This window comes from Panthera pardus, unplaced genomic scaffold, assembly GCF_024362965.1.
Source record: "Panthera pardus isolate Hobbes unplaced genomic scaffold, ASM2436296v1 HiC_scaffold_22, whole genome shotgun sequence".
Taxonomy (NCBI): domain Eukaryota; kingdom Metazoa; phylum Chordata; class Mammalia; order Carnivora; family Felidae; genus Panthera; species Panthera pardus.
Window position 1 is genome coordinate 81,785,455 of NW_026526788.1, and position 22,686 is coordinate 81,808,140.

General features: G+C 43.6%; 1 protein-coding gene across 3 annotated transcripts in view; it reads left to right on the forward strand.

Moving 5' to 3' along the window:
* Window positions 1-22,686, forward strand: part of DOCK1 (dedicator of cytokinesis 1) — a 522,147-nt gene that overhangs the window by 312,871 nt on the left and 186,590 nt on the right. For all 3 annotated transcript variants that reach the window (XM_053910043.1, XM_053910041.1, XM_053910042.1), the window contains exon 28: window positions 17,027-17,128. In XM_053910043.1, coding sequence (XP_053766018.1) covers window positions 17,027-17,128 — 102 coding nt within the window. The remainder of the gene's footprint in view (window positions 1-17,026; window positions 17,129-22,686) is intronic.

The following is a 22,686-nucleotide window of genomic DNA, read 5'->3' on the forward strand; positions in this document are numbered from 1 at the left end:
CTCGGGAAGTAGGCTTTTTCAGAGGGCATACACAGGCAGTCTCTACAGGGGGAGGGAGCCTGGCAAGGTTCTAGGACGCCTTGGAAGTGTGGCTCGAGCAGGGAGGGAGGTTGCTAGTGCTGCCCTAACAAAAGGCCACAGAGTGAGTGGCCTGAACAACAGAAATTCACTTCCCCAGGGTTCTGGGGGATATCCAACAGTCCAAGACCAAGGCTTTGGGCGGGGTGCTTTCTTTTAAAGCCTCCCCTTGGCTTACATATGGCTTGCATTTGTAGGTCTCCTCTTCTAATGACATCAGTCATATTGGATTTGGGACCCCCATGACCTCGTTTAACTTTAATTACCTCTTTTTTAAAAATTGTTTTAAATGTGCATCTATTTCTGAGAGAAAGAGACCGAGCATGAAGGGGGGAGGGGCAGAGAGACAGGAAGACATGGAATCCGAAGCAGGCTTCAGGGTCCGAGCCCCCAGCACAGAGCCCGACGCATGGCTGGAACTCAGGAACTATGAGATCATGACCTGAGCCGAACTTGGACACGTCACCGACTGAGCCCCCAAGGTGCCTCTTAATTACCTCTTTTGAGGCCCTCTCTCCAAATAACAGTCACATTCTGAGGTGCTGGGTGTTAGGACTTGAATATATGAATTTGGGGGAGCACAGTTCAGTCTACAACAGACGTGGATTCAAGGGGAGGGGCGGAGCATCTCATGGTCTTGCAGTTGGAGGCCTGTACCTTGGTCTGCATTAATACTGCAGTTTTGTTTTTTATGTGTGATAATGGTTTTATCCCAAGAAATGGTGATCGCCTTACCAGAATGTGCGTGTAGCAGTGTTTGAGGTTTGTGATTCTTTCAAATAAAGGTCTCCTATTGACTACGCCTCTACTTAATTGATCAACCTAGATTTCTGCTTTTTTGCCTTTTCCTGGCACCAAAACAGTTGATTTAAATTCAAAACAAGTGGGCTTCATTATCCTGTATGCTTTTTGTTTAGACAGGAACTAGCAACATTACAGTTTGCAAACTTAACTGTGTAGCCAGATAATTAGCTTGTGGAAACTGTACTCAATTTTGCAAACAAGTAGCGACTCTGGAAAATAATTAAAATTAGTCATTTTAGTATCATTTTGTGGGTTTACCTTCTTTTACATGCTGTTAAGACCTTGCCTAAGCAAGATTAATAAAAAATAAAAAAGTCTTGACTGAACATGTGTTGGAAAGTGACTTCCAATTTGCGTCTTCTCCATGTGACTAGTGATTAGAGTGTTGGGGTCAGGTAATGGGAAACCCATTTGATTGGTGACGCTTTCGTTTTTAATGATATGCGCTTGGCAAAAGACTGCAGCGTCCTTGATTGTCGTAACGTAAACATGTTAACCTTAAAACTGTATGAATTTTGTTCAAGGAGATTAACCTCCACAATCCGATGTTTCGTATTCCCTAATTTAAAATCACGACAGTCACTCCTATGATCAAAGCTAAGTAATTCGGTAATTATAAACCGCGGCTCTATTTTTTCATCAGATTGGTGGAGTGGCCTCTTCTGGTATTTTCATTATGTCTCTGTAGAAATAAATGGGAAATATAAGCTATATATTTTAATTGGCATCTCCTTGAATGTTTTCACCAAATGGACATTCAAGAGGGTTCCTTTGCTTTTGCACGATTTGATATGACGATACCTACAATGTATACTTGCCGTGAATATCAAGGTAGTCATTTACCTCAACTCTAACAAGGGAAGCTAATGTTTACATTTCTCTGCCAGTTAGCTCCCTGTCAACACACTGTGTCCACCAGAATGCGAACCACACGTGGACTTCAGAATCTGCTGCATATACAGCATGCCTCTGTGGATGTCTCTTACGTGACTGAAAGTAAGGAGTGGTTCCGTTACCCTCCGAGGAAATGAGGGGTCTAGGAGGTGTTGCTGCTCTATGTTTTATTTTATTACAGCTAGCCTGTCCTTACGTATTTATGTTTTCTGGGGAGTCCCATTTTTACCCATTAGTAAGAATTTAAAAGCATACCTATGTGGTTTTTTGATGCTTAATTTTTTTTCTGATGCATTTGCTCTTTAGTGAGAAAACTCTTCTCTGGTAATAATATCCATCACCATCTTTGTTTAGCCTCACATATTTTGTTATAAGCGATCTCTAGGTTTGGAATACTTCCTTAACATCGTATGCAAGGTACATCCTCAACTAATATCCAAGAGACTAGATCTTAAATGTTCTTACCACACAAAAGAAATGGTAATTTCGTGACCCAATGGCATGGTGGTAATCAAATTGTAATAAGTATATAATGTATCAAATCAACATATTATGTACCTTACGCTTACACAGTGTTATATTTCAGTTATATCTCAATAGAAAAATAGACATTAAAAAATCAGACCCTAAAGCATGCTGACTACAATCTTTAAGAAAGCAAAGACACCAGAAGTTATTATTACAACTTGACATTGTGTGCTTGGTGGTGATACACTGTGTCCTAAGTCTAGAAACAGAAATAAGAAAACAGAAGTACAACAATGACAAAGGACAACACAGAATTATTGACAGATGTTTGATTCATTTAAACATTTTTTTTTAACATTTATTTATTTTTGAGAGACAGAGAGAGGCAGGGTATGAGCAGGGAAGGGGCAGAGAGAGAGGGAGACACAGAATTCGAAGCAGGCTGCAGGCTCTGAGCTGTCAGCACAGAGGCCGACACGGGGCTCGAACTCACAAACTGAAATCATGACCTGAGCCGAAGTCGGATGCTCAACCGACTGAGCCACCCAGAAGCCCCATGTTTGATTCATTTACAGCCTCCTCCTCCCCCACAAAATTAAAAAAACAAAACAAAACAAAACAAAACCTGTTAGGAGTAGTAACAGAATTCTGTAAGTTCAATTACAAAATATACACATCAAATTTAGTCATTTTCCCAAATATACCAATAAAAATGTAGAGAAAATTTAAAAGGTTTTTGAAGAAGGCACCCTTCCCAAAAGGGGGAACGTTAACAAGAGCTGGTCATAGTCCTTATGATGAAAACCACAAAATATTCTTGAATGGCGTAAAAATAGACCTGAACAAATCTAGACACATTGTGTGTGCGGAAATGAGAAGGCTGATATCCTAGGCCTTTTCAATTAATTAAAAAATTCAGTGGGATCTCAATTTAAATTCCATTGGGAACTGTTTCAAACTCAATAATGTGGTTGTAAAGTTCACATGTGAGAATATATTGGCATGGATACTCAAGAACAATGTGAAAAACGAGAGGAGTGATGTAGGGCTTGCACCACCGCATAACAAAGCCATTTGAAAGTGACAATAATTAAAGTATGATCCTGCTTTTATTAAAGCTAGTCTTTTTCTATATGTGCAAGAGCGAGAAAGAATCCAGTATAATGCCAAGATTAGTTACATATCATTTACAGGGAATTTTTTGATTGTCAAATTTTCTTCTTTACGTATATTTTTAAGGTTATACAGTCACATCCTTACTTTTTAGTTCTGCATTTTGACAGGTGTGTCCAGTTCTGTCATCAAGACCAAATGCAAGGGTTAGAATATTTCCGTTCTCTTACAAAAGTCCCTGGTGCCCTTTTGGAGCCCATCTTTTCCCCTTGGTCAATCTCATGTTTGAGTTTCCAGGATGTCAAGTAAACGAATCCATACTCCAGGTTGCCTTTTGGGTCTGAGTCTGGCATCTTTCACTTACCCCGATGTGAGAATTGTCCATGTTTATCAACAGTTTATTCCATCTGGTCGCTCGGTACTGTCCTATCCCATGGACGTACCACTATTGTTTATATGTTTGCCGAATAGTAGATGTGTTGATATCTCCCTGTTTGGAATTATGAATAGAACTGTCTACAGGAGCGCCTGGGTGGCTCAGTCTGTTAAGCGTTCGACTTCAGCTCAGGTCATGATCTCGTGGTTCATGAGTTTGAGCCCCACGTCGGGCTCTGTGCTGACAACTCAGAGCTGGAGCCTGCTTCGGATTCAGTGTCTCCCTCTCTCTTTCTGCCCCTCTCCCACTAACACTCTGTCTGTCTCTCTCAAAAATAAATAAACATTAAAAAAATTAAAAGAACAAAATCTGGGAAAAGAGCTATCTATACACATTAGCGTAGAGGTCTTGCTGTGAACTTGTGTTTTCACCTCTCTTGGGTCCCTACCTAGAAGCAGGATGGCTGGGTCAAAAGCTATATGATTAACTGTATAAGAAACTGCCAAAGTGTTTCCCAGAATGGCTGTATCATTTTGCCTTTAGACCAGTGATACAGGAGACTTTCAGTGTCTCTGCAGCTTCCTGCTTTTTCTTTTTCTTTTTTCCTTAAGCTTCAGCCATTCTAACAGGTATGGTGGTATCTCCCTATGGTTTTAATTGGCATTTTCCCATTGAGTAGTGACACCGAATGCATTTTTTTGTGTGTGTCCTGGCCATTTGAATCTCTTTTTCGGTGAAGCATCTATTTAAATTCTTTTGCCAGTTTTTTGATGGGTTGTTTGTTATTGACTTTTCAGAGTTTTTATATATTCTTGACACAAGCGCTCTGTCAGATACGCATTTTGCAAATATTTTCTCCAATTCTGCAGCCTATCTTTTTACTCTTTACAAAACCTTTCAAAGACCAGGCATTTTTAATTTGAGGAAGTCCAAATTACCATTTTTTTTTCTTTTGTTTTATGCTTTTTGTATCCTAAGAAGTATTTGCCTAAGCCAAGGTCGGGTTTTCTCCTGTGTTTTCCTCCAGAAGTTCTGTTGTTTTACGTTTTTTTGGTTTTTGGTTTTTGGTTTTTTGGGACTTTTTTTTTTTTTTTTTTTTTTTGCATTTGGGTCTATGATCTATTTTGAGCTGGTTTTTGTATGTAGCATAGGGTATGGATGGGCCTTACTGCCCTCCCTTTTCTTCCTGTCTTTCCATATGGTATCTCATTGTACCCTTTGGAAATCCCACTTGTTGAAAACACTATACTTTCTCATTGAGTTTTCTCAGTACTTTGTTGAGAATCAGTTTGCCTGTTGTGCGGTCACTTTGTCTCATCAGTTTATTCTTTTCCTGGTATGCCTGCTCTTTTGATATCTGTAGTTTTATAACACATCTGAAAATCTGGTAGTGTGTCCTACTTGGTTCACAGTTTCTTTGGCTGTTTCACGTTATTTGCCTTTCTGTAGAAAGCTTAGATTCTGATTGTTAGTTTCTACAGTAAACACCTGCTGCTATTTTGTAACTGTAGATCAATTGACATCTGAACTCTTATTGATTCTTCTGATCCATGAACATGATATATCTCTCCATTTCTTTTAGATCTTCTTTGATTCTGTCATGAATGATTTGTGAGTTTTAGTATGCAAATTTAGTGACCTGAAAATAACCTTCTGCGTATGTTTTTCTCTTTTATCCGCCATCATCGTCATCGCCCCCATCACTGCCACCGTGAGATCCCTTATTCGTTACGTAGCCAGCGACTATGCTAATATCCTTACATATCCTTACCTATATGACTAATTTAAGCCTCTCAAGAACTGCACATTTTCAAATCACTGTGGCCATTTTACAGATGAGGCAGCTGAGGCTCAGAGAAGTGAAATAGCCTGTTCTGCTCCATATAGTGTTCTTGATCTCGATCAAGTGATTACTCCAAAATGTCTGCCTCTCAGACATTTACTCCTAAACTAATTTTCTGTTACGTACCTGTATAACTTCTACCATTAATAGAATGGTATTGTAAAATACCAAAAGGAGAGTGAGCGATATGTAGATCCATATTTGGTAGGAAAACAGGATGGTTCTTCCATTTGCCTTTCACTGTAGACTATTTTGTTAAGGTCAGAATACATACGTACAGGGCATGCTCCCAATCAGTTAGGCGTTCTTACATTTAAGAAAAATGCATATGGCAGAGCTTTCTGTGCAAAAGCAATACACCCCCCACTTAGTTCTACTTCAGCTCCTCGAACATTTTCCTGAGTGAATATTTCTGGATGTGGGTTGCTTAAGGCTCTTCACTTTTATCTCCCCTCTCCAAATGTGTCTCAAAATAGCTAAATCATTGCTTGTGTTCCTGTTATTATATTGAGTAACAGTTCCTGTGGTTGGAAAAGGAGCACTTCCTCCTTAGAACTCCCTTGTCAGTCTGTAATAACTCTCTTTTATAGTATCTGTAACACTGGGTCTTAATTAATTGTTGTCATGTACGTCTTCTGCACTAGACTGCGGGTAGACATTGTATTCCCTCAGCTTTTTATCTTGAAATTTTTCTTAGGTACAGAAATTTGAAAAAGCTCTGATAGTAAAAGCCAGTATACTCACCAACCAGATCTACCACTTACGGACATTTACGGACATTTTGCCCAAATGCGTTGTCTCTGCCTCCCCTCCCTTGTGGAGTTGTATGTGTATGTAATGAAAACTGGCTTTTTACTCGACCAGAAGTTCACCACAGACATCGTGAATGTCATTCCTAATTGTGTTGTGCTTCTGCTTCTGCAACACAGTCAATACGATTATGATATTCATAAAAATTAGCAGTGATCCCCCTAATAACATGTAATATGTGGCCCAAATGAAATTTCTTCATTGATTTTTTTTTTTTTTTTTGGAAGGCCTAGGACAATTGTCTTGTCAAAAGTCCCATTTCTGGATCTATCTGTGCATTCCCTCATGAGTAAACATTTTTGGCACAAAACCCTACCTAGGTGATAATGTGTCCTTAGAACACCATCACACTAGGAGGCACAGAAGAATCTGTGGGGGGATACAGTACTTTCAAGCTGAGCAAATGCCTTCCTTTCCAGTGAGCTTGACCTACTGGTTTCAGTACCCATGCAGGACCGTTGCTGGAATCATCCAGTCCTTCTGGAGTTGAAAGTGGCAATTTTTGCATTTTCCTCTGCCATCTACGTTATTTAGTCTTCTGTAAGAAGGGCTTTTCTTTCTCTTCTCGTCACCACCCCCCCCCCACCTTGTATACCAGTTTATCAATGGAGACTTATGTTTTTCTTTTTTTTTTAATTTAAGGTTTATAGTCCTTTGCTCTTACTGTTCATTTTGAAACTCGGATGTCCCCATTGTCCCACTTGTGGCCAGAGGACCCTTCTCAAGTATCCTCCTGTGTCCTTTTGACTTGGTTCCACTGGTCTGGGAGAGAGTTGTGCCCCTGGTTCCACGTGTGCTCCTCCTAGGCAGGGCTGTGTCTACTCATGTCTGACCTTCCTCCAGGAGCTCCATGCTGTGGACATGTGCCCACTCTTTAATGTTCATGGAGTGTTGTATTGGTACTACTCTGCGCCATTTTGAATCTTCTCATCGATTTGGTCTTATTCCCTCAATGTCTTCTGGTGTTTCCCCATTGGCCCCATTTCCTCAGAATCTTGGGAACCTTTGATTTTCTCCGGGCTGTGGTGATGGGGAGACAGGGTGGGCATAGAGCCCCAAAGGGGTGTGTTTCCTGTATGCTATGTTCTCCTTTACACACCTGCTAGACAGATACATTGTTCTGCAGAATTTCTTTGGCGTTCCCCCAGATTGTCAATTTCTACTTCTCCATAGCGGGAGACTTTGAAAGTAAACGTCAAGGCATTTAGCTTCAAAATCTCTCGAGGGCTTACAGAGTCGTAAGCAGACAAGCCATGAGTGCTGTGTCATTATGTATAGTGCTTGTACAGATATCTGCACACAATATATGTATTTATGTATAAATAAGTATTTCCTAAGAAATAATAGAACTGAGATTATCTCTTTTTCTAGTATATAATAATCTCATATTTCAAAATATATTTCATCTTCTTGTGACTCATGAACTTTGTTTTCTTAACACTTGGTATGTGACATAGTTTCCTCCTCACCAACACATCCAACCAGTATAAATTATATTGAGGACAGTATCCTTTATGATTCATATAGAGGAATTTCTTTTTATCCAAGAAAGTTTCAACTGTAATCTGTAACTATGATGGTGACAGTGTCCTTTATGGACAGAAGTCAATTTAAAAAAAAATCTGCAGGCATATTGATCTCCCTTCAGTGGTAAAATTTTATTAACACTGAATTATTCTTGTTTCTATTACAGTGTGTTTACAGATGCTATATATCTTGGGAGAAGATTTGGGAAGTCCTAGGCCCTCTAAGGCTTTAATATTATCTGATTGCCTGAGTTTACAAAAATAAATTTAAAATTTTCTCCTCTACTCTCTGATTTGTGTTAGCAACAAATGAATTATATTGAGAAGTTATATACAAGTATATATTCCTCATTATACCGTAAAGTATAATTGTATATGTAAAATTTTACCGTAATTTATTTTTATCCTCTGTAACAAATGTGAGTATGTGTTTAATTTAGTGCATTGAATAAGTAGCAGATAATTGTTATGGGTAGCTTAAGATCTAGATATTCCCTTTTGGTATATTTGGCCTATAAATGTCTTCCTACAATTACTGCCACTGTAAAATTGAAATTGATTTTGTTTTTAAAATTAGATTTCTTTCCTTATGGTGTCTACAATAATATGAAATACTAGTATTCTCTGAACTCAACCAGACACTCCATTTAAATTTAAGATACAGGTTTAATTTTGTTGCTAGGAGTTGAAAAAGCTAATAGATGACATTAGTGTAGTTTCTCAACCATACTATTCTTAATTTTGTGTAGTTTCTTTTTACAAACATTTTTCACTTTATGGTCCTTCATAAAACCAAGAATTTCAATATTTGGGAAACTAAATGAATAAAGCAATGCGTACATTGGATAAAGGCTGCATGGGGGCTGAATTTGTCTTGAAGCGAGAAAAGGGACACAACACAGTCCTCAATTTTACCGTAGATTGTATTTCCGGGAACGGGTGCCAAGTTTAAATGATGGGAGTGAATACTCGTTTTCCCGAGAACCTGAGTTTTAACTGAACTCTCTGATTCAGGCTTTCAATTATATCTTGTGCTTCGTCAAATATTTAATTAACAACACATGAAATACCTTTCCAAGGTACAGCAACAACTTGTGCCTTCTGATGTATTTTGCATGGCACACTTTTCCTTTCTTCATTTTACAACGTTGTCCCGTCTGCATTTTCAGTGATTGTTTCTTTATAGTTCCCCTCCAAACCTAGAAGGGTGAAGACATTTCATATGATGTGGAAACACAAGTGAGTAGATCAAAACAAAGGAAAGAACAGTCGTACATCTATTTCAAAAAATCTAAGGAGAAAGAACAGCTTCAAAAGGATCATAGAATTTGGAAGTGTTTTTCTGAGTGTGTTATTTTGATTTTAAATCCGAGTAGTACATTATTTTGTTGCTAAGGGCAAATAGTTTACTTGTCCTGAGAATGAGCTGTCCCCTGCCGCATCCTCTCCAGGAGCAATCCCAATGCACTCTGCGACTCTTTGCTTTCCTTTTCTCTTTAATGTTTTAGAATCATTGTTTTATCCTTAGTACTGTGAAATCTCATGATGATAAGTCTTAGTCATGCTCGACAATCAGTGCGTGCCATTTGAGAGAAATTATATCATTTAATTAATATCTGTTTTTAAAAGCTTCAAAAAAAGTTATGTTTATTTATTTTAGAGCGCGAGAGAGAGACAGACAGACAGACATTGTGCAAGCAGGGTCGGGATACAGAGAGAGAGACACAGAATCTGGAGGAGGCTCCAGGTTGTCAGCACAGAGCCCGACGTGGGGCTCGAACCCACAAACTGCGAGATCATGACCTGAGCTGAAGTCGGACGCTTCACCAACTGAGCCACCCAGGCACCCCTAAACATTTTTGACAGCTTTATTGAGGTGTAATTCATATATCAAAAAAAATTCATCTATTTAAAGTGAACAATTTAAGTGTTTCGTATAATCACAGAGTTGTTGAACTACTACCGTAAGCAGTTTTAGCATATTGTCATCATCCCCAAAAGAAACCTGTACCCATGAGGACTCGCTCCCCGTTTAACCCCCAAACTTCCAGCTCTTGCCCGTCACTGATTGATCTATTTCCTGCCTTTCTGCATTTGCCTATTCTGGACATTTGCTAACAATGGAATCACACAGTATGTATGGGGTTATCTGTGATTGGCTTGTCAGGCTCTACAAAACAGCAGGCTGGGATTTTGATAGGGATTGCATGGAATCTGTAGATCATTTGGGGGGTGCTGCCCATTAATTGCTGTTAATATCATAGCATTATTAGGTCTTCCAATCCATGAACATGGAGTATATTTCCATCAAGTATTGTGCTGGGTTTGGTGCTTTTGTAAATAGAGTTATTTTCTGAATTTGATTTTTGGGTTGTTCACTGCTAGTATGTAGAAAAACAATTGAGTTTTGTATTTTGGCCCTGTATCCTGCAATCATCTGAACTCATTCTAATAGTTTTTATGTGGATGTTCTATCATTTTGTAAAAAAAATAGCTTTTTTCTCTCCATCTTCTGTGTTCTTTCTGGAATCCCTGCTTCTCAGATATTGAATCTCTTAAATGGATTCTCTGGTGTTCTTATTCTGTGTGTGTGTGTGTGTGTGTGTGTGTGTGTGTGTGTGTGTGTGTCTTTGTGTCTTTTTTGTTCCATTTTCTGGAGGATTTTGTTAGCTTTACGTCCCCATATTTCTGTGAAAATAGTTATTTCTGCGAACATAATTTGAATATTCCAGAATCCTTCCTTGGTCTTTGTTCCTTTTCGTAACATTATGTTCTCGTTTTATGGATATAATCTCCTGTGTGAAGGTAAATGTTATAGGTCTTGGAATTTTCTTACATAGCCCCATTTTCCCACCCCCCCCCCCACCCCAACCCGGCTTTGTTTCTGTTTGCTTTGGTTTCTCTTACTAATGACTTTCCTCATGAGACTGTACAGTCTTGATCAGACTGTTTCTCATGTGTGCACAGAGTTTGGAGGTACAAGGCTGCGTGGGCTGAACCTCTATGGGCAGACAGTGGATATGCTGTCTTGGGCTGTTCGGTTTCTCCAAAGAGGATTTTTCTGGTCTCCCGTTCTATTTTGACGTGGGGCTAAGACTGGTAGAGGAAGTTGGTTTAACCCCCACTTGCTGGTATGTTGGGAGCTGGGCAGAGCAGAGAGCCGATTGCTCATCACTAGATACTCTCAGCCAGGTGGCTCCTGCCCCCTTCTCTTCTGCTTTGTCAGGCACCCCCCTTCCGCAACCCCCGCCCCCAACGCCTTGCAGAGAATAAACACATGGTCCCCTGCCTAGGAGTGAGTGGGCGTGTCTCTCGGTGGACATGCCGGAGTCGACAGGCCACATGTTGAAGACATCAGTGCTCTTGATTTCCACCTCCTATGTAGTCTTGCCTTCTGAGTCTTCCTAGGGTTCTGTGCCAGGAATCAGCAGGTTCCCGTTAGATGATCACCCCCTTCCTGCGTCTGGGGCACTCAGTAACCACTCATGCTTCCCTTGTCTGCTCCCAGAATTCTCTTGTCTTTACTTGTGTCTCTTCTCTCTTTCTTCTTACGGGTTTGTGAATTAAAAGGTGTTCTTTGTTATCAGTTTAATGTGAGGAAACAGGGGTGAATGCATGTGTTAGATTACTTTTAATTCATCATGCAGAAGCCCCTAGGTATATTTTCACAAACCTCATCTCTGCAGAGACTTTGGAGGAATCTTTGGGCCAGTGAGTGGCACTTTGAGGTGCTCCTTGTGTTAGCTTTTTGGACTCCTTGTTTTTCTTTATAAAATTTCCTCTTGGCAAATAGAAGCCTTACACATTCCACTCGTGGCTTTCACTTTTGAAAACAGAAAGACTTCGTGCATCCTAGGGCTTTCCCCTTAACTGTACCAACAACTCATCCATTCACGCCTCACCTCCCTTTGAAACGGAAGACTTTGCTCTGTTACTTTCCTTTTCCCTAGATTTCCGGTGCTCATAGTGTTGCTTTACGGTATTGGTTCTTTGGCTCGAATGTCCCCCAAAGTGAAAGTCGTCAGGAATTCGCCAAGTCCTTTGTCCACCCACTTTTACTACGATTCTTGCCCAGTGTCACTGAACAGTAGATCCTAAATGTCGCTGAGGGATTCCTTTTTCTTTAATCTTTAATGACGATTAGGAGGCAGGTTCGTTTTCTTTACTAGAGTTGATACTTCAACATCTCAATAACAGTTTCTCTTCAGAGGACTCGCCTCGGTGAAAACATGTTTAAAGGTTTTAGCAAAAGTCGTCTCTGGCAGTCATGGAGTGTGATCCCAGGTTTAAGTGGAAGTCTCTGGTTACTCAGATCTGGAGCCTGCCCTTCGGACTCGGTGCTCCTGGGTCACTCTTCACAGCTCTCACAGCGCCTGTGGTTTGGGGCTGTCCCCAAGTCCCTTGGCACTTAAAGCACTTTGAAGAGAGTTGAAATTTCTGCCTGTGCCGTGTGTCCCAGGGAGAACAGGCGCCTGCCTGCAAAGCGTGAGCTCCAGGGTCATGTGAACCATTGTTATCTTGTTGACGAACCACCAAGAGCAACTTCATACCTCACCTTCAAGTCATGTGTCTAAGTCTGTCTTTGTTATATAGAGAAGTCACACTCTCTCAACTCCTCCGGGCCAGGCATTAAAGCCCTTAGGATTGTTCTTTTAAATGATACACTCGCCCTAAGACCTTAAACTAGGCAGAGTTGGCAAAGATACTGTGTCAAAGGTAGGTCTCATCCTCAGTTCCCGTTTTCCAACATCTGTCCTTTTTTTTTTTTTCTTTTTTTTTTTAATCCCTTGCCCCTGTATCCCTCGGTGACATCTTACATTCACCTACCTGCCACAGAATGTCCCCTCCTCCACCACCAATGCTTCGTTCTGCCTGTCTTTCTGTTCTCCCTGTTCCCTGTCCTACTCTCCACCTGCCTGGTGCACTGGGACCCCAAGCATATTTAACTGGAGCATTGAGGGTAGTTCTAGGAGGTCAGGGGCAAGTTTAGTCCAGGGCTTGGGCAATGCACAGCAGTAACCATGTCTGCATGGACAGGGCAGCCTGAGGATAAGATTTTTGAGGATCGGGGGGCAGGAAACACAGAACTTAGGGACAGGGAGGACCTGTCTTCTTCTCTTAGGACCGTCTTCTAAAATATTAATATGTATTTCAGTTTATAAAGGTAATCTGTGGTTTTGTTCTCCAACCCCCAAGGACTACCTGGTTTGTTTGTTAGTTGCTTAGATATGTTTTCTTTCTTGTGCTGTATTCTTTACATTGCTGAAATACGTATATGTAATCATCTCCAGGTTTCTTCCTCAAGCATTTTCTCATGTTATTAAAATAGTTCTTATTTGCATAGTTAACGCTTAGTGTCTTAGTGGTCGCATAACATTTCATGATCACGCTATGGTATGGTTGCCTGACTTGGCAAATAGCGATCGATACAGGGTACCCGGTTCAGCCTGAGCTTCGAATAAACAATAAACGGATGAGTCAGCATATGGATGTCCCATGCAATATTTTCAGTGCGGTATTTGCGACATGCTTATTTCCTGTTATGTGTCTGAGATTCAGATTAAACTGGGCATCCTGTATTTTATCTTGCAATCCTACACCGTATCCTATCACTTACACAGTTTCTGGTTGTTGAACATGCAGATGTTTTCAGCAATGCAGCAGACATCTTTGGGCGTAAACTTCCATAGTTTTGAATGACTTCCTTTGGTGGATTGTTAGCAGTATCATTACCAAGGCGAGGAGTGGGTTTTTTTCCCCCCAAGACTTTTCAAGCCTATTGGCAAATCGCTTTTTAAAAAGGTTATAGCAATTTATGCTCCCACCAGCAGTGCAGAAGAGTGCTCATTCCCTGCACCCTTGCTAACATTATCATCCCTTAGATACTTCTTTGCTGTTTTGGCAGGCAAATAATGATACATCATTTTCATCTGTGATTACTAATGAAGTTCACATTTTTTGTTTCTTAGGCATTCTCTGTCCTGATTTTTAAGTTTTCTGCAACTGTATCCTGACTTCTCTGCCCCTATTTTGCATTGCTTTGAGGTCTCAGGAATTGTCTTGTTTTTATTTACTCATTTTTCCTCAGCCTCTAGGCCTGGAACCTGGTCCCCACACTCAGGTTTCAGGACGCGTTCTGCACAGTCACCACCAGCCTACCTCCCAGCCTATCAGTTGTTCAAAAGTAAAAGCTTCCTATGACTTCTCAGTGCATTTCAAATAAATCAATTAAAAAGCAGACAATAGTAATTTTCTTTCGAGCCTGCAGAATGAGTTTTCCTTTCACAGCTCTCCCCCATTTCTGCTTCTAGTTCCTGGCTGGTTTCAAATACAGCTTTCATAACGACCCACTGAATGCCTCCCCAGAAACCCACTGGTCCACCACACGGGGCTCCACTGGGTCCACGAGAACAGTAGAGCATGGTGAATGCATTGCTTCCCTTTGGAAATACGGGTACCCCATGCATGGGACTCCATTCCAAAGGCCATAGGGAACATTTCTATGGATTTCAGCAGGCATATCACCCCATTCCAATTGGGGTCCAAAGCTTCAGCTTAGAAGGGAGCTGAAATAGTGAGATTTGCTACCTCTAAGAAAGTCTGAACAGGACAACTGGTCTGGAACAGTTCCGTAGGTGAAATAAAGAATACATTTGCACCCCCTGGCCTTTCGCCCTCTAACTCATGGTGGAGCCCTGCCTCTGTCCCCTTCCCTGGGCGGATTCCCAATTGGTCCTCGTCGCCATAGAGTAAGAGGCCATTGGCTTGCCTCCATGACATTCTCATCCAAAGCAAAGTCTGCCCGACTGGCCATTTGCATATTCCCGGGACTGGCTTTGTGGAAATTGCTACCTTCTTGTCATTTCTTCATTCCTGCATCATGTCAGTTGCCCCAGTCTTGGCCTTGCGTGAAGTTTTCAGCATTACATGGCAGTCTGCTGCCTACGTTGAGTGTCTCCGTATCACCTGTTTGAGTGTCTGGCCAGACTCCGGATGTGCACTGTTTCTTCTCATCCATGCTGCTCAGTGCTCGGGCGGTTGGCATTCTCAGAACTGCCCTGGGGTTCTGCTTTTCTTTCCACTTTTGGCTTGATATTTTAAGTTAAGTACATGGGTATACTGGATCTAATTATATACATAGCTGGCTTTGTGATTTCCGATGATTCTAATGTGTAGGTTCCCATTGTTTAACCGTTTTGACCTGCAGAAAATTAATTTGAGCCCCTGCCAGGTGCATCTTGGCCAATACAGGCCTCTACTTGGTCAAAAAAGCCCGGTGTCTCCTGAGGAGAAGGCCAGCCACAGATAGCTGCGTCAAGGAGGAAAGTGGGACATTGTGTGTGGCCGCCTTTGCCTTCCCTCACCCTCCTGCAACTTTCTCTGATGCCTGTAGAAGTACGGGAAAGTCAGTCTCCAACTCCTGTTGGCCATTAGCAGCGGCCTCAGGTTTCTCCAAAAGAGAATTAAAATGTACATCTGGACAAGAGGAAAGAGATTAGTTCAGCTACAAAGTGCCCACCTTGCAGCTGGAAGCACTGGCTTTACACCCGGTTTTGCCATTTACTCATTTAGAGGGGAACACTCAGCCCCCTGTCTCATTGCCTGTAAAATGGGGCAGGAAGAGAATCTGTGGTGTGGTGGACTGGGCCTCAGCACAGCCCTTGACACATGGTGGTCAACGGTGCAAGGGCCATTTTCCAAAAGGGCATCTCCTAAAGAGCAAGGGAGATACAAAGGCAGCTTCTCTGGAGTCATGAGGATGCCAGATATTTACATATTTCACAAGTTCATATTCATAGACATTTTGCCATTTTCCAAATCATCCCTCCAGTGGAAAACAGGCAATCTTCAGCTCTTTCTCTGAACCCCAACATGGAATCAAATCTCAACAATTATCATCATTCACAAAGAATTTATGTTTCTATGCAAGTGGAAGATAGCATATTGTCATTCTTGTATTTGTTCAGTTTGTGCAATGCATCCTTTGAGGACTCATTTGGAAGCATACACGTATACTATAGGAACAAAATGGATTGGGAAAAATACCGGACGGTAACATTTCCCTGTAGAATATGCGCCCAGATGAATACAGAGCACATTTAGGTATTCCGGTAGAGTGCTTGGAGAGGTGGGGTGGGTAAAAGAACACAGTTCGGGAACGCATTTAAGAGGGCAAAATTGGGGTATGTCTGAAAGAATGTCTCATCCTGTAATTGGACCAGACTCGTACTGGTCGAATGGGCGAAAATGTATTCCCTCTGTTTCTTAAAATGTCATTAGTTTATGGGGGGGATCTAGAAAAGCAAGGAAGGTTTTTATGTTGAGCCATGACCCCCCAGAAGGGATACATTGTACCCAGTGGTAACGGGACCACCTGACCCTCTGCCCACCCACCAAGCCCAGCCCCCTTCAGCGCACACACCCACAGCCGCACACGTACTGGCTGCCTCTTCCTTGGCTGCTTTGCTCCATGACTTGATTCTGCGTGTTGGTTTCTGTTTTCCCTCCTCCTCTTCCTTTTCTCCCGGCTCCGTCTGCCAGGAGAAACCGTCCTCTCTGCCACTTTACATTCTGATGAGCTTGCATGCCTCTTCACATTCTTCTTGTGGAAGAGAATTGGACCATAACTCATCGTGGAATCGGTGGTGATTGCCTCCAAATTGGCCAAGGGGGACACGGGCAGATTTTGAGAAATAAAAGGCCTCTCTTTGCCACGGCCCGAGAGGACGGGCTGCACACACATTTCGCCTGGTAATAAGAGCAGCAACTTTCCACGGAGCACAGAACACAAGTGTCAGTGGTTCCAATCTCGTCTTTCATTTTTGCATATTTAATGCAAGAACATTTAAAGCTTGTTTTTCCAGCCTCGACAACCGTGTGTCAGGAAGCATTTAGCGCAGCTAGAGAGAAGGAAATAGAGCAAAGCCAAGATGGTGAGGTTGGCAGTGACCGGTCCTCACGTGCCAGGGGGCCGGGGCTCGGCCCCCCCCCCCCCCCCCGACAGCCCGCTGCTTCTCTGTGCTGGTTTTGCCCCCAGACTCTTAGTCGATACCGACTTTCCCCGTTGTTCGCGAGAATGTTGTTCTCTAATTGTACCCTTTGACTCCTTTACAGGGAAACTTCGTGGCTTGTATGACAGCTATCTTACGACAGATGGAAAATTATCATTACGCCCATTTGATCAAGACTTTTGGAAAAATGAGGACTGATGTTGTTGTGAGTGTTACTTTGACCCTTTTCATATATCCACGTGGGGGGGGGGGCAGCATTTTAGGCAAAACACTGGTGTGGAGATTTCCATTTTAAATGTGATTTTGCCTGGGGATTTGGCTCCAGTTGACTTGAGAAGCCACCTGGCAAGGTCCTACTGAAGTCACATCTCTAAGAAGATGAGGGTCCCCACCCGCAGGCTTGTTTCTTACGCTGAACTGGGGAGGGACTCATCATCTCAGCCCAGAACGAGGTTTCTTCTCTGATGGGTTCCCTCTCCTGTGTTCAGGGATCACTAAAGATGTGGAGATGTCCCAAGGAGAGTCTGCCGGTAACTCCTGTTCACCTGTTGACTGGTAGCAGAAGCCAGAAAGTCTTTTCAGCTTTAAATTATACTCTGGTATTAATTAGCTCCAGTCATGGGAGCTCATCAGCATTTCTCCTAATAATTCTCTAGTCATCCTCAATACAACTACGACACAGCTCAATTAGGAGAAGCATAATAGAGGGGAAGTTACCACTTAGGAACCACCTCCCTAATGGCCTGAGATCCCACGGCCATATGGCAGATGTCTTCCGCAAAGCTGCAGCCGCCCTTGTTGGCGGAGTTCTCGATTAGCTGTTGACCTCAGCTCTGGAATCTAGTAACGTAGAGTTCATTTCTGAGACCCCTGGATTCCTATAGGGTACGGCAGATGCTATTACTGTCTCCACGACTACGTTGCTTACGCTGCACCCCGTTAAACCTCCCTTACTGAGGGAAGGGCAGAAGAATGCACTTGATGATTTTTTTCAAAGGATTATTTCTAAGAAGAACATGTTCTTATTAATTGTTGCCACTGTGAGTGTGTGTGTGTGTGTGTGTGTGTGTGTGTCCGTGTCCATCCACATGGATGCACTTCTGTGTATGTGTGTGTGCGTGTGTGTATTTAAATTTCTAAGGAGACAACAATGAATCTGCATCTTAAAATCATAGCGGATTGCCTTGAATAAAAAGCAAAGGACCAAGAGTGTATGTGTGAATGTGTATGTACGTGTCTCTGGGTGTTCAGTTCTTTTCAAAATCATCGGCATGGAGTTTAAAGTAGGGGTGTGCTCATGGGGGGATCTGTGTTACATTTATATCCTGCCAGTCTTGAGTAGTTACGGCACAGTGAATTCACATTGGATATATGTGATGTTCCATGCCCCCGGTGAATCTTCACTGGATCCCTCGGCCCCGTTTGGGTCACCGAAAGGATAGTTGTAGGTGAAACTACGTGCACATTTTCCTAACTAGCCTTCCAGACTGAAGAATACGGTTTTTCGAGTGAGAAGTACACCCATCCTGAGTAATTAGGATCTAATTAGTAATTTGCCCTTTATCAGAAGAGTCCTGTGATCAAAATCCCCACATGCAAATCGCTAAACATATTTCATCTCAACTATTAAGAGGTGCTGTTGGTAGAGAACCTTTAGTGCATTGTGAAAAGTGATGTTACAAAATGGTTTTTAGAAATGACTATAATTTGCTGAATTCCGAGCGTGTGCCCTCTCTGCTTGCACAGAGCAGACGATCAGATACTTACTCCATGTTGTGGTCCTGATTTCCCCAGGGATTTATTTTTTTTCCCCCTTAGACACAGCAGTTCAGAAAATCAATTATTTGCAGACGATTTGATTTCCGTTATAAAATGGCATTTGTGGTTTGGATATCAGGAATTCAAACTGCAAGGATCGTAGACCTATTTTATTGTTGCTAATCTGTTGGAACCTTTGTAAAATGTGTTCCTGTCCATTAAGTATACCTAGAAAGTATTTGACTGTTTTTCTACTCTGACAACCACTCACAAAAGTAAGAGATCATTTTGTGTTAAATAACTGAAAGTTAGTTAGTGCTGCAGGAGGAAAATAGTCTAGACCATTTTCTCAAGACTATTTCCTTGTAACAAGTGCTGCTTCAGGTTTTCAAGTATAGCCCTCTTTTGGTTGGATGAGTGATTCCCATACGAAATCGCAGTTCCTATCAAGACCAAAGTCACGTGCCTCAGAGCTGTTAATTTTATAGTCTCTCAAATGGTCCCTTAGACCCCAAGACAGTTAGAGAATGGAGCACAGCGTGAGGCAGATAGACTGATCCAGAAAAGAAAAGGAACCGACACGTTCAGTTCCAAACTCTCTCGCGACACGGCGATCTCTGTAGCATGGCGAGCCTCGCAGGACCGCAGTGGGGATGCCGGGCTGCAGAATGGACTGCTGGCTGTTCCGTGTCCAGTGTCAGAATCAGGAACACCACGAGAGAACTTGCAGTGTCCACGGTAAGATCAGAAGTGATGCACAGTGCCCCGGACCTTGCAGGGAAGAGAGTGGTCTTGGTGCTTATCCCAAATTTCCCAGTAGGTGGCCTTTACGAAGCGTCTGTTGAGGGACTGAATGGTCAGTGTCCCATATCCAAGGACAGTAGGGGCAGAAGTGACGCTTCCTGGTTAAATGTCGAGTGAACGCGGCACCCGAGTACTGTAGCCCTCTTGCCTCTACCTTGGACTCGTGGCTGGCCGTGTGTCCCCGAGCAGCCCAGCCTGTCCCCATGGCCTCTCCACTTCTGGGTTCTTTTTTTTTTGTTTTTAATGTTCATTTATTTTTGAGAGAGAGAGAGAGAGTGGGGGAGGGGCGGAGAGAGAGGGAGACACAGAATCCAAAGCAGGCTCCAGGCTCCGAGCTGTCAGCTCAGAGCCCGACGCGGGGCTCAAACCCACGAACTGTGAAATGATGACCTGAGTCGAAGTCGGATGCTTAACCGACTGAGCTGCCCAGGTGGCCCTCCACTTCTAGGTTCTAACCTAAAGAAGCCAAGTTAGCAGACCTGTGAGTGAGCAGGGCCCTCTATCTGGAATGCCCTACCCCCTTCCTGCAGCTTCAGTCCCCCCCTTCGGAGGACCCTGACCCGACACCTGCCCTGGTCTCGCCAGGCGGACGCACGCCCTGTGCTCCTTCCTCCTTTCCTTGTCTGTCCCACTCGGCCATCAGCCTGTACCGAGGTGGTGCTGATGTCTCACGCCCGGTAGCAGTGAGTGAGGATGCTTGTGGGGGTTGGGAAAGCAAGGACGGTAGCAGGTGACTATCCACGCCCGGGAAACATCCCGATTTTGGGTGAGCCTTGAGCGCCGTGTGAAGCAGCCACCACGGGGTAACCTGCAGCCTGTGTGGGTGGCGTCCTGAGTGGGAGGAGGAGTCTTGCGCCGAACACGTTTCTCTACTTCTGGTGACCATTTCCTTGTAGACGAAGCTGTAGTGTAGGTCCTCCTTCCCGAACGGTGAATCTGGGGGGTGCAGAGCCCTTTCAGAGTGAATCCAGTCAGTAGCTATTTATTGGACACCAGCTTTGTGTTAGCACAGTGGAGGAAGTCGTGGGCAAAGCAGACGTTCCTGTCCTCCTGGGCCTACATTCTGGTGGAGAACATCGCGGCTCATCGGGGAGTCCTTCCAACCAGTTCCAACTATCCATGCTGCAAGGGCATGGTCCTTGTAAAATAGCCGGACTGGACTGGGTTGGGTGGTCAGGAAGCCTCCCTCACAAAGGAGAGGACTGTGGAGTATTGAAGAAGGGAGAGCCATGCAGTTTGGGGTGGGGTGGGGGGGGGAGCATGTACAGGAGCCTGTGGTGGGGGGAGGCCGTCGGTGGGGGGGGGCAGCAGTACCAGGGATGAGATGAGCCTGGACAGAGGCTGGGATGTCAAACCGCATGGACCCCACAGGCCAAGCGGAGACACTCTGTGCTCTTTGCTTGTTTGTTGTCGACTTTCTACACCGTTTGTTTGCTATTTTCCCCTGAATTGTTTTAAAATTATTTTTTCAGACACTTATTTATTTACTTATTTATGTTTTAATTTTTGAGTAAACTTTTTGGGGTAATTGTAAAGTCACCCGCGGCAGTAAAGAGAGAGGTCTGTGGGCGCTGCGCCCGCTTTCCCCGGGGGGGGCGACATCTTGAGGGACTCTAGCGCGGAGTCAAGACCCAGTGCCGGCGTTGACGGGGTCCTTGGCTCTCATGCGTCTTCCCCCACTTTCGCTTGTACTCTTTCCCCTATTTATCGTGAGAAGCTTCAAACATACGGAGAAGCTGAAAGAACAGCGCAGCGAAAACTACTGCCCTGTCCCCCAGAGGCATCGGTGGTGAGCACCACACCATGTCTGCCTCCACCGCGTCTCTCTGTTTCACCAGCTGGGCAGCCACATCCCGTAAGTGTGTGAGAAGCATGTGTCTCCCCTGGTGGTTCAGCAGGCCTCTCTCGGGAATGGAGATCTTCTCCCGTGGCCTCATTGCCTTTCCTGAACATAGCAACCATGCCCTCATTGGTGCCATTGGTATTCCCATTCTCTCAATTCTGTCCAGTCTTTCTTGTCTTTCGCTAGGGGCTTCCGCAAATCAGGATCCAGCCCACATTCACTCATTGCATGTGGTTGTACCTCCTTCGTCTCTCTTTCTGCTAGAACAAGTGCCTCACCTTGGTTTTTTTTTTTCTTTCTCCGTGCTGCTTTGGGATGCCTTTCAGTGTGTGTCTCCATCCCTCCATATGTCCTGCAGACTGGAAGGTTGGCCTAAAATTCAAGTTCATCCTTTTGGCAAGGGTGCTTCAGAGCTGGTGTTAAGTGCTCTTTGATGCTGTGCCCACTGGGAGGCTGGGATTGCCAAGCTGACCATTACTGACGAGAAGTTTGATTGCTTGGTTGACAGCGGTAACAGCCCGATCTCCCCGTTGTGAAGCTATGTACCCCGTTACAATTAGCACGTAGTCCTTGGGTGATACTTTGGCACGCACAAAATGTCGGCAGATATCCAATCCCCTGACAGTTCCTCATCTGATGAGTTTAGCATCTGTTGAGGGTCCTTCTCTGAAACAGTTATTTCTTTGGCAAAGCAGAATTTCTTACTTCTGGGAGTCACAACATTTTGGCTTTAATCTCAGAACATTGGGAACCCCCTGGGGATGTGGCTGAATGGGAGGTTGGGAAGTGTTGGTGCCTTGACCAGATTTACAACTTGAAAAGGCCATTCTGGGTCAAGCGTGGGGATTGAGAGGGACAATAGGGGACATAGGTAGACGGGCTAGGATTCTCCTTGGCAGTCCAGGTGAGAGAGGATGACCGTTTATTCAGGTGGATGGGGGTAGGGATAGACAGAAGCAGGTGGATTTATGACAAGAAGATTCCGCCTACGCATTGGTGCCTTTTGTTAGAGCTGCCCACGTATCGTATGGGGCATCCGGTACCCCCATAACAATCAAACTGGAAAATGCCGCGGAAGGAATTGGCGCTGAAAGCTGAAGTTTTCACAAAAAACCTTGTATCAGTCCTCTGTCTCCCCTTGTTGACTCGGAGCTTCCAGCGTAATAGTCTGCTAAGCCTCATCGGCCATGGTGGGGACCATCGCCATGCCTAGTAAATTATGCAGACCGACAAGGACGCCTTTGCAGAACCTCATCCTCCACAATACGCAGAGTTTTGTCTGATCAGCAAAGTACCAACATTGAACAGCTGAGCCATACTAATGAAGTATGGGGCTGTGTTTCCTAGAAAAAAAAATC